The sequence below is a fragment of the Quercus lobata genome, chromosome 1, assembly GCF_001633185.2.
Source record: "Quercus lobata isolate SW786 chromosome 1, ValleyOak3.0 Primary Assembly, whole genome shotgun sequence".
Lineage (NCBI taxonomy): Eukaryota > Viridiplantae > Streptophyta > Magnoliopsida > Fagales > Fagaceae > Quercus > Quercus lobata.
The window spans coordinates 19,792,961-19,805,201 of record NC_044904.1 but is presented as its reverse complement, the minus strand read 5'-3'; the positions used below and the strand labels follow the sequence as shown (position 1 = coordinate 19,805,201).

General features: G+C 32.4%; 1 protein-coding gene across 2 annotated transcripts; it reads right to left on the bottom strand.

The window, feature by feature from the left end:
* Positions 1-724: 724 nt before the first annotated feature.
* Positions 725-3,338, bottom strand: LOC115985503 (aluminum-activated malate transporter 2-like). Of its 2 annotated transcripts, none has more exons than XM_031108467.1 (6): positions 3,014-3,338; positions 2,693-2,833; positions 2,123-2,410; positions 1,858-1,958; positions 1,630-1,773; positions 725-1,222 (listed from the first exon to the last, which is right to left on the bottom strand). In XM_031108467.1, the coding sequence occupies exons 1-6, from the start codon at positions 3,300-3,302 to the stop codon at positions 743-745; spliced, it is 1,443 nt and encodes a 480-aa protein (XP_030964327.1). In that variant the 5' UTR covers positions 3,303-3,338; the 3' UTR covers positions 725-742. The 2 variants fall into 2 exon arrangements, with proteins under 2 accessions (XP_030964327.1, XP_030964371.1); XM_031108511.1 differs by having other exon boundaries at positions 1,858-1,940.
* Positions 3,339-12,241: the final 8,903 nt, after the last annotated feature.

Here is a 12,241-nt window from a genome sequence, read left to right as displayed (position 1 = left end):
TTTATAATAAAAAACTATTAGTTAATGCAACCATATAATTGAACTTAATTAAAAATTTTAAAGTACAATATCTACAAAATTGTACCTAACTTTTCTTGAATTTCATTGCCCATGAAAGAGGTACTCTCGCTTACACAAAATACCATGAAAGAAGCAAAGGACACTTAGCCTATGCCACTCCAAAATTAATTTTAGGGTTTTACTTTTTAGTTTTTTTTTTTTTTTTAATAAACATATATATTAAGAAAAAGGAGAAGTGGTTCATTCCTATCTCTAATTTTATGATGGAAAACTCAATCAGGGAGAGAGAGATGTTAGTAGGTCCATTCCAATAACAAAAGGCGGCTCAATGGGCAAAGATATGGGACAAAAATTTTACATCTCTAATGACAAAAACAAAATCCCAGTAGTAAAAAGAATTTAAAGCTGATTTGATAAAGTCATAGTAGTGGCGAAACAGAATCTCATAGTAGTGGCGCCCCACGTTGTTGAAATTAAAGAAAATTTACAGTTGTTCCTCGTAAAAAAACATTTACAGTAAAGAAACAAAGTAAGATATCATGGGAAAGTAATAAATTTCTAAATATTATTGCTACTATCAAATTATCATAGCTAGGGTAAATTTGAACAATTTATTAGTTCTTTTCAGCTTGATTGTAGAAGAATTTAACTAAGTTTTACACCCGAACTTTACAATACCCTAGTTCAGGTATAATATCATCGTTAAATGTTAGTAAAATATTTACATTTCAATGTGTCTATTAGTCAAGGGTCCCGGAGGATTTTCATTTTCTGACCCATCAAGTATTATAACAACTTGAGGGCAAGCAATCTCAGTGAGCGGTTTATCTGATTCACCTTGTCCCACTTGTGATTTTTCTGGGGATACAGTAGGGTCTACACTCTCAAAATGTGCTAAGGAGGCAAGCTCAAGCACAGAATCAGTGATTTTCTCTGTGCAGTTTACAATATCAATTAGTAGTGAAGCCACAGTGACACTTGGTATCACTGCTAAGAGGTCAGCATCTTGTTCCCATAAGCTTGACTTGAGAAACAATTTGAGTTTCTTGGCTGCAATTTTAGCTTTTGAAATTTGGGGTTTTGCCGATGACGGGTGAGTCATTGCTCTCACTCCACATGCTAATTCTCTTAGGCATTTGCCACTTTCCAAGCTCATTGTTGTGCATGCCTCCTGGATTTTACTGCAAATTTCTGGCTTTGCCTGCAAATGTAGCAGAGGATACTATTACTAAGGTGAGGAAAGTATACATGTATGGCTAATCATATGCTTGAATAAAATATTTAAACTAGCGTGAACACATAAATAAAATAGGTTTTTTTTTTTTTTTTTACCCAAAAATATAGATTTAGCTCCACCACTATAGAGCACATTTTGATATTTAGTGGTATTAAAAATAATAATATAGTTATTTAGTACTACCAATATGGATGTTCTAATAGTTACTTTTTCCCGTACAGGCAGTACTTTTTGATGAAATAAATCTCATTCCTAGTCATCAACTAGACAAACTTTTTCTTTTCTTGTTTTAGTTATTAGGTGCCTATATTGGTTTTAAGTACAGTGTATTTGGACAATGATCAAATATGAAATATGGGTTTTAATATTACTTGAATATCGGAGTTGAGGTGGCCACTGAGCGCATCAATTCGGTATGCACATTCGCGAGTTCGGTTTCCAATTGTAAGGTATTGTTTCCATGGATGGCGAAAATGGAACTGGCCATGACATGGTTCCCATCTTGCAAAATTTGCCTGCCAATACACAGAAGATGAATATCAAATACTTCATGATAATTTTCAGAGAGAGAGAGAGAGAACCTTTTAGTTTTTACCCACCAAAGATTCTTCATTACTTTTCGAATTGAGAACACTTTTGTATCCTTGCAGAAACGACTTGTCGTCATTAGAGTCTCCATTCTCTGATTTATTGAAGTATTCTATAAATTTGTTGGATTGTGTAAGTAAAAAGGCTCATAGAATGAGTGATAAAAAAGGACAGTTAGTTTGTGATGTGATCTTTTTTTTTTCTTGTCTCATGTATGTATTTTTTCTACTCATATATGTAATATATTATATGCATAAATCGATGGAGTATTTGTACCTATTACAGATGGATGTTCTAAGAAGTTGGCTAGCTTTTCCATGTTGAGAGCAATGACATTGTGAAGATCTTCACCCGCCCAAACAGGGCGAACCAAAATGGAGATAATCACACAGCTTGAGCCACCTATGAGAATGGTTGATAGCCTCTTGTGCGCCAACTCTAATATCTCAGCATCTCGAAAACCGGACACAGATATCAAGGAGAATGTCAATATGAATATCAGCAACCCATAATCATATCTGGCCTTGATTTTTGGGAAAAACCGTACAAATGTTGATGTAGCAGCTGCCAACACAATATATGTGACAAGTGCATAAAATAGTTAATGACTTAATTATATAATTCATGATTCAATGTTATGGTGAAGGCTAATTACTTATTGCATACAAATTGTTATATACAATCATTTCAGTTCTAAATATAAATTGTAATTTAAAATCATGATTTTTTAAGTTCAAAATCATAACTTCAAGTCACATTTCAATTCAAAAATTAAATGTGTAAAATTGTATATAACAATTTATGTATAATAAACACAACTTTTTTTAGTAAATAAAATATGCTTACCTTGTATGAATACAAAGAGCCCAAGTAAAATGGGCTCACCTTTGTGTCCAAATAGGTTAGCTAAGTGGTGTGCTCCAAGTCCTAAAGCACCCGCTAGTAATGTTGCCAATGCCCTATTTAAACCTTTTCCAAGAGTGGCTCCTGAAAAGTGCGATCCAAAGCATAGTCAAAGAAAGTCATATTATTAGAATTCTATGCTTTTCCTTGAAGTATAAGCAAGAAAATTTAAAGTTTTCACCCCTAGATGTACTTGAGTATGTATCTGTAATTTTTAACGAGTTAAAAGATGTTACCAAAAAGAAATGATTGTTACCAACTTACCTACAGAGAATTCAAAGACGACAACCACAGTCATTACAGCCCACATTGCTGAGACACCAAAATTGTCATAGAGCGGTTGATAGTAGTAGAATAATGAAACCAAGGAGAGTGCAAGTCCCACTTTTATCGAATGAGTTACTCTTCTTGTGTCATCTTGGGCAAGTCTTTTTGTGTTACTAGCAGTCTCAATCACCTTGGCTGTCAACCTCTTAGGCAAGGCCTCGAACCACCACCACACACGAGAGAACAGACTTGCTTTCTCATGGCTTGCAGGACTATCTATCTCCATGGCTAAATTATGGCAGACAAGTTTGAATGAAATGATGACAAGGTGGGAGAGAAAATGAAAGGCTTCGGATGCTTTTCGACGAGCTCTACAGCCACTAATTTATAAGATCGAAAGAGAGCATATGCTAGAGGACCAGGGCCGGCTCAAGGCCTAGGCAAGTTAGGCCTAGGCCTAAGGCCCCGTTAAAATACAAAATTTTTCTTGGGAAAAAAGGCCCCATTTTTTATAGTTAAAAGTCCAAATTTTTATAAAATTATATATATTTTTTAGAGGTTGTACATTTTTTTTATTAGTAATGTACAAATTTTACTATTAGCTTACAAATTGTCATGTTATTAATCATAAAAAATGTGATATAAACATTTATTAGTTAAATTGATGAAATTTATCAATGAAAAACAATATCACATTATATTTTGAACATTTTATAGTACTTTTAATTAACGCATTTTTTTTTTCATTTCTATTAAGACTCTCAAAGTACGAGACAACCTTAACTCAATTGAAACCCTAAAGTATTTTAAAAAGATGTTGCAAATGTGTTAAATCATCAATTATAGATTAATCTCCCCTCATAGTTTGAGACTTTAATTTTTGTAAACTAATATCCTACAAAACCATACACCAAATAATATCTATCTCTTTCTCTCTCTCTCTTAAAATCAAAATATAAAATTAAAAATTAGATTACAACTTTATTTAACTATGCATCGTCTTATATCCAAAATAAAGTATCTTTTCCAATCGCAATATATTTTTATTTCTTTTATTAATATTTATAATTCAACTATGATATTCAATTCTCTATATGAAATTAACATTAGTTTAGTTGGTATTATTTATGTATTTAATGTATCAAATTAACATTAATTTGATTAATATTAAATAATTTTATTTAATTAATATTTATATATTAAAAGTCTCGCATAAATTTTTCGTCTTAGGTCCCAAATTATGTTGGCCACCCCTTAGAGGACTTGAAATATACTATTGCTTCAGTTGTGCGTACTGCGTACACGTTTTCTTGTCTTTTACTTTACTTTGTACGGTCAAGCACAAGGAAATTTCACTGAAAGATCGAGGTTGAAAAAGCAAAATTGACACAAGTGCAAAGTAGCTCTGGATAAATGCTGTATACATTGGGAACAAAACAGTCCTACGTACGTACGACACCAATTTTTTTTTTTTTTAATTTTAATAATTTGTTATTATTAGAGTAACAAATATATACAATGTCATTATTTCTATTAATGAAAAGAATGTTAAGATTTTTATGTCATTTGATTACGAAAGCGTTAATAGACACATCTTTTGCAATAACTCATTGAAGTGATCGACTTCAAATAATGGAAAAAGTTACCATATAAATAAATTGAGACAAAATTTATGTACATAAATCCTAAAGATAACAATAAAGTCACATTTTCAAACATTCCTGAGGATTTTATAATTTTTGATGCTGTTCTATGATTCTAATTAGAGGGTGCAAACGGCCTCGCTTTTTTGAGATGACACTGCAGCCAAAGTAAAAGATGTGAGAACATTGAACTGTATCCCATAGTTAAAGTACACTTGACTCTATCTCAACCCCAAAAAAAGAAGTATATATACTAGACTCGAGAGCCAAATTGAAGCAGAGTCCACACTCCATTAATTAACCATCTTATTTTCCTCTTCTTCACTTCAGTTAACATGAAGAGACACTGCTCACGTACACTCGCATTTAAAAAAAAAGTCATCTCTCGCTTTGCTAGTCTATTTCGGCCTTAAAGGTTTCCTTTTTTATATATTGAGATATGGCAGTTTCAAAATTTTTGTTACCGTGGCCATTAAGAAACTTAAATCAACAAAATTTCAATAAAAATAAAACTTGAATATATCACCATCATAAAATAAAAAAACAAGCACAAATATATAAAGTTTTAAAATTTCCTTTTACGAGTTTTTTATATTTTAAAATTATGTATGATAGCTTCATTATTAATGCCATCAGCTACATTTTTATGTGCACAACCAAATAATCATTAAACCATTGATCTCTCAGTCAATTACTAACGTCTTGCCTAAATAAGTAACAATATGAACAAAATACATCATCCTTTTTTATGATCTTTTCCAACCAATTTTTGTGTTTCTTTAACTAATTATAGGATTAAATCGTTGCAATGCTCCACTAATTTCTTTTTTAGGGAAATCATGGGCAAGAGGTTGATAAGAACTTCTTTATAAATACGCTCTTTTTGTTTCATTTTGATCATTAAGATAAAAATATGTGACATTTTCTCATAGCCTACAACCTAAAATAATATTATTCAAGTCAATACGAATTTGCTTAGAAGATGAATCTAACAATTAATTCAAATGATAGCAAAAGAATAAATGGTAAACTATAAGTTCATTCAATATATTCAGCTGAGAATTAAACCCTTAAATTAATCATGTTCAATAAAGTATTGAGGCATTATTTTAGTGCATATGCGTATGTACATGATATATCACATAAATTAGAAAGTTGTAATTTACAAATTTGTTTTTTGTTGGCTTTTATTCCGTACCAAATTTGATTGTAATTATTTTCAATCTTGTGTACCATGTATTTATTGTGGGATTTGATTATAAGAGTTGTGTGCTAGAGAGAGAGAGAGAGTGTGAAGACTCAAGCAATTAAAGACAGAAGACTTCTCGCGGGTGTCTCGCGACTAAGCTTCCCGCGAAGTGAAGCATGTGCCTTGCACATGACTGGAATGCGAAGAGTCTGTATAGATGGAGACAGCTGTGTCTCGCGAGTATCTCGCAGGTAAGGCCTTCCCGCGAGACATTCTGTTCTGCCAGTCTGTACTGTCTGATACACACTTTCTATACCCTCACTATATATACCTATATTACCCACAAATGTGAAAGAGAGCTTCTGAGAGAAAACCCTAGCTAAAACACTTGAGAGTTAGAAATTGTTTTACCAACAATTCTCTACACATTTGTTTGTGGAATTTCCTCATCTCCTACCTCTCCATTTCCATACTATTGAGAGGTCAATAGCCTAAACACTTACCACACATTTTGAGAGTGTCCAATGAGGTTTTGGTGCTACTAGGAAACATTGGAAGAAGTCAAGGATGGCAAATGCAACATGGAGCTTGTTGCGGGATCCGGAGAGCTAGACAAGACACGATTCCGAGAAGCCTTGTTGGAGTAGAAGCTTGGAGGGCTTAGGTATAGAGGGTAGATTAGGCTTGGAGGGTCTCTTGCTTACCCATATATCCCAACTAATTGTCTAGTGGATCGATTTCCGCTTGGAGCACGGCAGAGAGGTTTTTCGCCGAGTTCTTCAGTTTCCTCTTCGATAACACATCTCGATGTTATCTGTGTTTGCATCTCTCTTCCCTACTCTTGTTTATTTCATTTTACTGCTATGTTGCTTTAATTATGAAGTAGAGTAGCTCTCTTGTTTGTTTGCTTGCGTTTACACTATTCCACACTTAGTATTAAGTTAATGTAAAATCAATCAAGCCGTAATTTAAATTGGGGGTTTAAACAAGCTCTTGTGTTTTCACACATTTCGAGCTTTCATAAATCCAACAGATTCAACAAAAGATTAAAGCAAGCATTAACCGATTAGTTATTTGAAAATATGCATTTTTTATAATAATAAAAAATAACGATTTTAAAATATGCATTCCAAAAACAATTTAAAACATCACAATTTAACATTTGATTTAGGTTTTTAGGCTAATTTGTTTGTTTGAGAAATCTTTTAGAAATGCTATATCCACAACACTATTACAACAAATTCGCGGTGGTAATTTGTTATTGATTCTAATTTACATACCACTGAAATTACTTTTTTGTCTACCAGTAACAACCTGTTACTTAAGATTTATTGTAAAAATGTTGTGGAAATGTTGTGAACATAGTATTTCTCACAAAAACTTTTACAACAAATTTAATATGGTAATTTGTTACTGGTTCTAATTTACATACCACTGAAATTACTTTTTTGTCCACCAATAACAACTTGTTACTTAGAATTTATTGTAAAAATGTTGTAGAAATGTTGTGAACATAGCATTTCTCACAAATTTTTGGTTTAATTTTCAACAAAACAAAATTTTGGACAGGTCAAATTTTATTTTTAGGGCTCAAATTTTTATTTAGAATGTTCAATTTTTTAGGGTGGTCAAGTTTTTTTTGCTAGGGTGGTCAACAACCCATTTTAATTTAACATTCTTATTTTTTTAGCAATATAATTTATTTTCTTTCAAGTCAAGTTGGTCCTGCGTCCACCCTGAATTACACTTGACGCCGCCCCTATAGAGATGAGACTTTTTCCAACTCCCTACCCCCTCTTTTGCTTTAGTTTTTGCACTCTTTTATCTTTAACGATTTGAGGACCACAATTTTTATCATAACTCTTTTTAATTATTTTTGTCAAATACCAAATGTATCTTCCTTATTGGGGAAAATAAAAAGTCATAAAGAAAAACTTTGACTTATATATGAAGCACGATGCTTTCATAGCAACAACCCAATGAAAAAGTTAAATAACATGTTTGGACTGGATGACTAATGAGTCTTACATAGAATGTGTAATAAGTCTATATGGATTATATAAATTGTTAGGTTTTGAGTTTGTAATGTTGGCAAACCATGACAAAAACTAAGTCTCATTGGTTTAGAATGGTCTACATTGAAGTCCAAGACAAAAAAACTCAAATTCAGGATGAAAAAAATGAGTTACAAGCTGTTTTGTTCGATTGGTACTCGATTGATCCAAAGTCATTCGATTGGTACTCAATTGGTACTCAATCGATTGAAAGTCGCATATCAGCAAAAAATCAGCAAACGTAAAAAGCCCATAACTTGACCATTTTAAGCCTAAATCGCGAGCCCTTTTTTTCAGTATTTAAAGGACATTATAAGCTAACCCTAGGGAGGGTTTTTAGAGTTTTTTAGAGAGATTAGAGTGCATCTTGTGCCTATTTTGTAGATCTAGGGTTTTGTACCCAAAAACTCTCTAATGTCTTCTATCGGTGTTATTCCTTGAAGAATCTCAAAATCCAATGTTGTAGAAGTTGCTGCATACAAGATCAACGTTTAAGGAGATCCAAAACCTTTGAGTGGAGTCTAAATGTCACAAGCAAGTGAGCTAGTACTTTTGCAAAGGCCAAGAAAAGAAGTAATCCGTGAACTCGAAGCTATCATGGAGTCATGGTAGTAAGTTTTCTACTTGATGTAGTAATAAAATTTTAGTGGTCTAAGTTCTATTGTACAAACTTCAATTCTTTCATAGTGGATTTGCTTTTTACCTTAAGGATAGCTAGGTTAAATCCTTCTCAGGTTTTTTACCGGTTTGATTTTCCTAGGTCATCATATCATTGTGTTCTTTATATTTCCGCTGCTTTACATGATATGATTGTTTTGTTTTAACCTAGATCTGAATAATAAACCTAAGTATTCACTTGGTTAATTAATTAGGTTAAACAATCTAGTTTTATAGGGGTCTAAAAACATACAAAAAGATTTTTATTCGTTTTGTATTACACATCATAGCTATGTAATTGAGGTTGGCCTATTATTTTTGCACTTCCTGACTATGTACCTTGTTTAACTTGGACGAGCTTATTTTTCTGCACTTTGCTAGTTTTAACTATGTAGTGCATGTTATGTGGGAGTGTTTATAGTTTTTGATCACATGATCTTGATTTTGAAGTGACATGCTTTTGATTGAGAGGACTAAAAAATCCTAATAGAAAGACATAAATAACCATCTCACCACTGTTTACTAGCCAATCATGAATACCTTAATTCATATCGTAAGATTTTGTACTCGAGAAAGTGTAGCACATGTACAAAAAGAATATAAGGTGTAGCCTCAATTTAATAATAAAACTGATGTGTACATTATTGGACTATAATAAAGATGACAAAATGAAATAAAAATAGTGTGTACATTATAAGGCTGAAAAAAAAAAAAATTACATGATTGCAAGTTTGTTTTCTAGGAGATGTGAGAGTTATATGATGTAACTCTTTAGGTGATAGTAACTTTCAAATTTATGTGATGAATAATGTAGAAATTGTGATTGATTACTATCTACTTATCACCTCACATGTATCTCATGTTTTTACTAGTTGCACACACTTCACAAGTTATTCTTTGCTAAACTTAGTACATGAAATTGTGTGTGAATTTGGTTTGGCCATCCAAGATTATACTTTTTATGGTGTTTGATGCAAAATATGTTTAAGGGTTGGCAAAAAGTGTGTTTTTGATGATTAAAAATCTTTGTTTTGAAGTTTTGGGTTGAATTCAAGTGTTTTTGAAAAACATTTAAACTCATTCTCATGCATTTCATCCATGAAATTCTTTGGATTGAGTGTTTTCTACATAAAACTTCTGTGGTTTTTCAAAAAATCCAGTTTTCCAAAATTTCGATCGATCGAATGTGATTTTCGACCGATTGAAAATCCTTTGATTTTTAATCATGACTTTTTGCCTAACTCAATTGGTATTCGATCAATGCTCGATTGATCAAAACTGAAAAATTTTCAGTTTCTAAGTTTTTGACCAAATTGTTTTTCATGCATCATCTATGTTTAGGATTCAGATGCATTGTATTGTTTTTTGTATCCATCTTGTAGTTTTGCAATCATATCTCTCATTATTTTCACACATAACATGCATACACTTTGCTAAATTGGGTACTCAACTTGATTTAAAAATTGATTGATTAATTTTTTTGAGTCCTTTGTACATTTTAGTATATGCTATTTTTATGTGTGAACTGCAGAAAATATTTTTCTTAAGAGATATGATGAATTATCAATGTGCAAATATTTTCTCTTAAACACATTGCATGCATATGTTTATGGGTCACATAGTGTCAAATTTGCATTTATTGAATGAGAGAATATTTGTGTTCATGTGTAACCTCATTTTTTTAGTTTGGTTGTGTTTTTACTTTTCCTCACCTCCTATATTTTCCCCAAAACTTGTTTTGTTTGTCCTATTTTTGTAGGGGGAGAAGCTTGTTTTTAACCTTTGTTGTTCATAGGGGGAGTTGTCTCTATTTTACATAGAGTTAAATTATTTTGTGCTCCCTTAATTCTCTATTTTCTCTTATCTTTTGTTGTGTATGTTTTTTGTTTACTCTTTGATTGGGTTGTCTTTGTCAATACGTGACAAAAAGGGGGAGAAATAGATGAAATTTGGAAAAGGTTTTTAAAAATGTTTTGTTTAGGGGGAGATGAAATTGTTTTTGAAGGGGGAGAATAAATTTTTTTTTGATGTATCTAACTTAGGGGGAGAGTTAGTTTACTTTTATTTTTATATTGTGTTTCATATTATTCTTTATATGTCTTTCTTTCCACACATGCAGTGATGTGTTCTTTTGAGTGTTTTCAGGAAAGACAGGTACATTCTGATCAAGACTTTCTACCTCTTCATGCAACTTCTAGGTTAGGAGTCTTATATTGGGATTTGTGATATATTTGGGCATTTTATTATATATGGGCATTATGTTATGTTGTATGTGTGTTTTGTCACGGATTACCAAAAGGGGAGATTGTTAGGTTTTGAGTTTGTAATGTTGGCAAACCATGACAAAAACTAAGTCTCATTGGTTTAGAATGATCTACATTGAAGTCCAAGACAAAAAAAACTCAAGTTCGGGATGAAAAAAAATGAGCTACAAGCTGTTTTGTTCGATTGGTACTCGATCGATCAAAAGTCGCATATCAGCAAAAAATCAGCAAACGTAAAAAGCCCATAACTTGACCGTTTGAAGCCCAAATCGCGAGCCCTTTTTTTCAGTATTTAAAGGACATTATAAGCTAACCCTAGGGAGGGTTTTTAGAGTTTTTTAGAGAGATTAGAGTGCATCTTGTGCCTATTTTGTAGATCTAGGGTTTTGTACCCAAAAACTCTCTAATGTCTTCTACCGGTGTTATTCCTTGAAAAATCTCAAGATCCGATGTTGTAGAAGTTGTTGCATACAAGATCAACGTTTAAGGAGATCCAAAACCTTTGAGTGGAGTCTAAAAGTCACAAGCAAGTGAGCTAGTATTGTTGCAAAGGCCAAGGAAAGAAGTAATTCGTGGACTCGAAGCTATCATGGAGTCATGGTAGTAAGTTTTCTACTCGAGGTAGCAATAGAATGTTAGTGGTCTAAGTTCTATTGTATAAATTTCAATTCTTTCATAGTGGATTTGCTTTTTACCTTAAGGATAGCTAGATTAAATCCTCCTCAGGTTTTTTACCAGTTTGGTTTTCCTAGGTCATCATATCATTGTGTTCTTTATATTTCCGCTGTTTTACATGATATGATTGTTTTTTTTTTTTAACCTAGACCTGAATAGTAAACCTAAGTATTCACTTGGTTAATTAATTAGGTTAAACAATCTAGTTTTACAGTGGTCTAAAAACGTACATAAATAATATAGGGAGAATCACAATTGTGACTAATATTTTTTGGTACAATTAGGGGCAACTCTTAATTAAATTTTCAGGCTCAAAGAATTAACCCAAAAAAAAAATCAAGAATAAAAATTATTAGTGTTTTGTACTGTTGTGACTAGGGTCGGAGGCATATGTAACGTTGGGGGGCCAAAAACTTTGAAATCCCTTTAAGTAATATGCTAAAATAGGCTGAGTTCTTAAAATTGTAATGATTGGCACCTACAAAAATTTCATAGATCCCAGTCTATGTGAGTTTGCCTATTCTTTCCTCTAAAATCACACGATGACCCCTTTAGTTAGTTTGCCCCACTGTTAGTTTATCAAGTAGACCCCACCCAATTAAAGCATGACTTTTACCAAGGCCTAACAAATGCCTAGACGCCATGTGTCCTTTCTTTTTTATAAGCATACAAAAGTGTAGTGCATTGCATTCCTTACATCCAAAAGTGCACTGTGTTGTTACCAAAAAAGAAAAGTGCATTGT

Excerpts from the sequence above, each read along its gene's own strand:
- LOC115985503 (XM_031108467.1), bottom strand. The coding sequence starts at position 3,302 with ATGGAGATAGATAGTCCTGCAAGCCATGAGAAAGCAAGTCTGTTCTCT. Across the intron at positions 2,411-2,692 it reads GCTCTTTGTATTCATACAAG|CTGCTACATCAACATTTGTA; the intron begins GTAAGCATATTT and ends TTGTGTTGGCAG. Across the intron at positions 1,774-1,857 it reads AAAGTAATGAAGAATCTTTG|GCAAATTTTGCAAGATGGGA; the intron begins GTGGGTAAAAAC and ends GTGTATTGGCAG.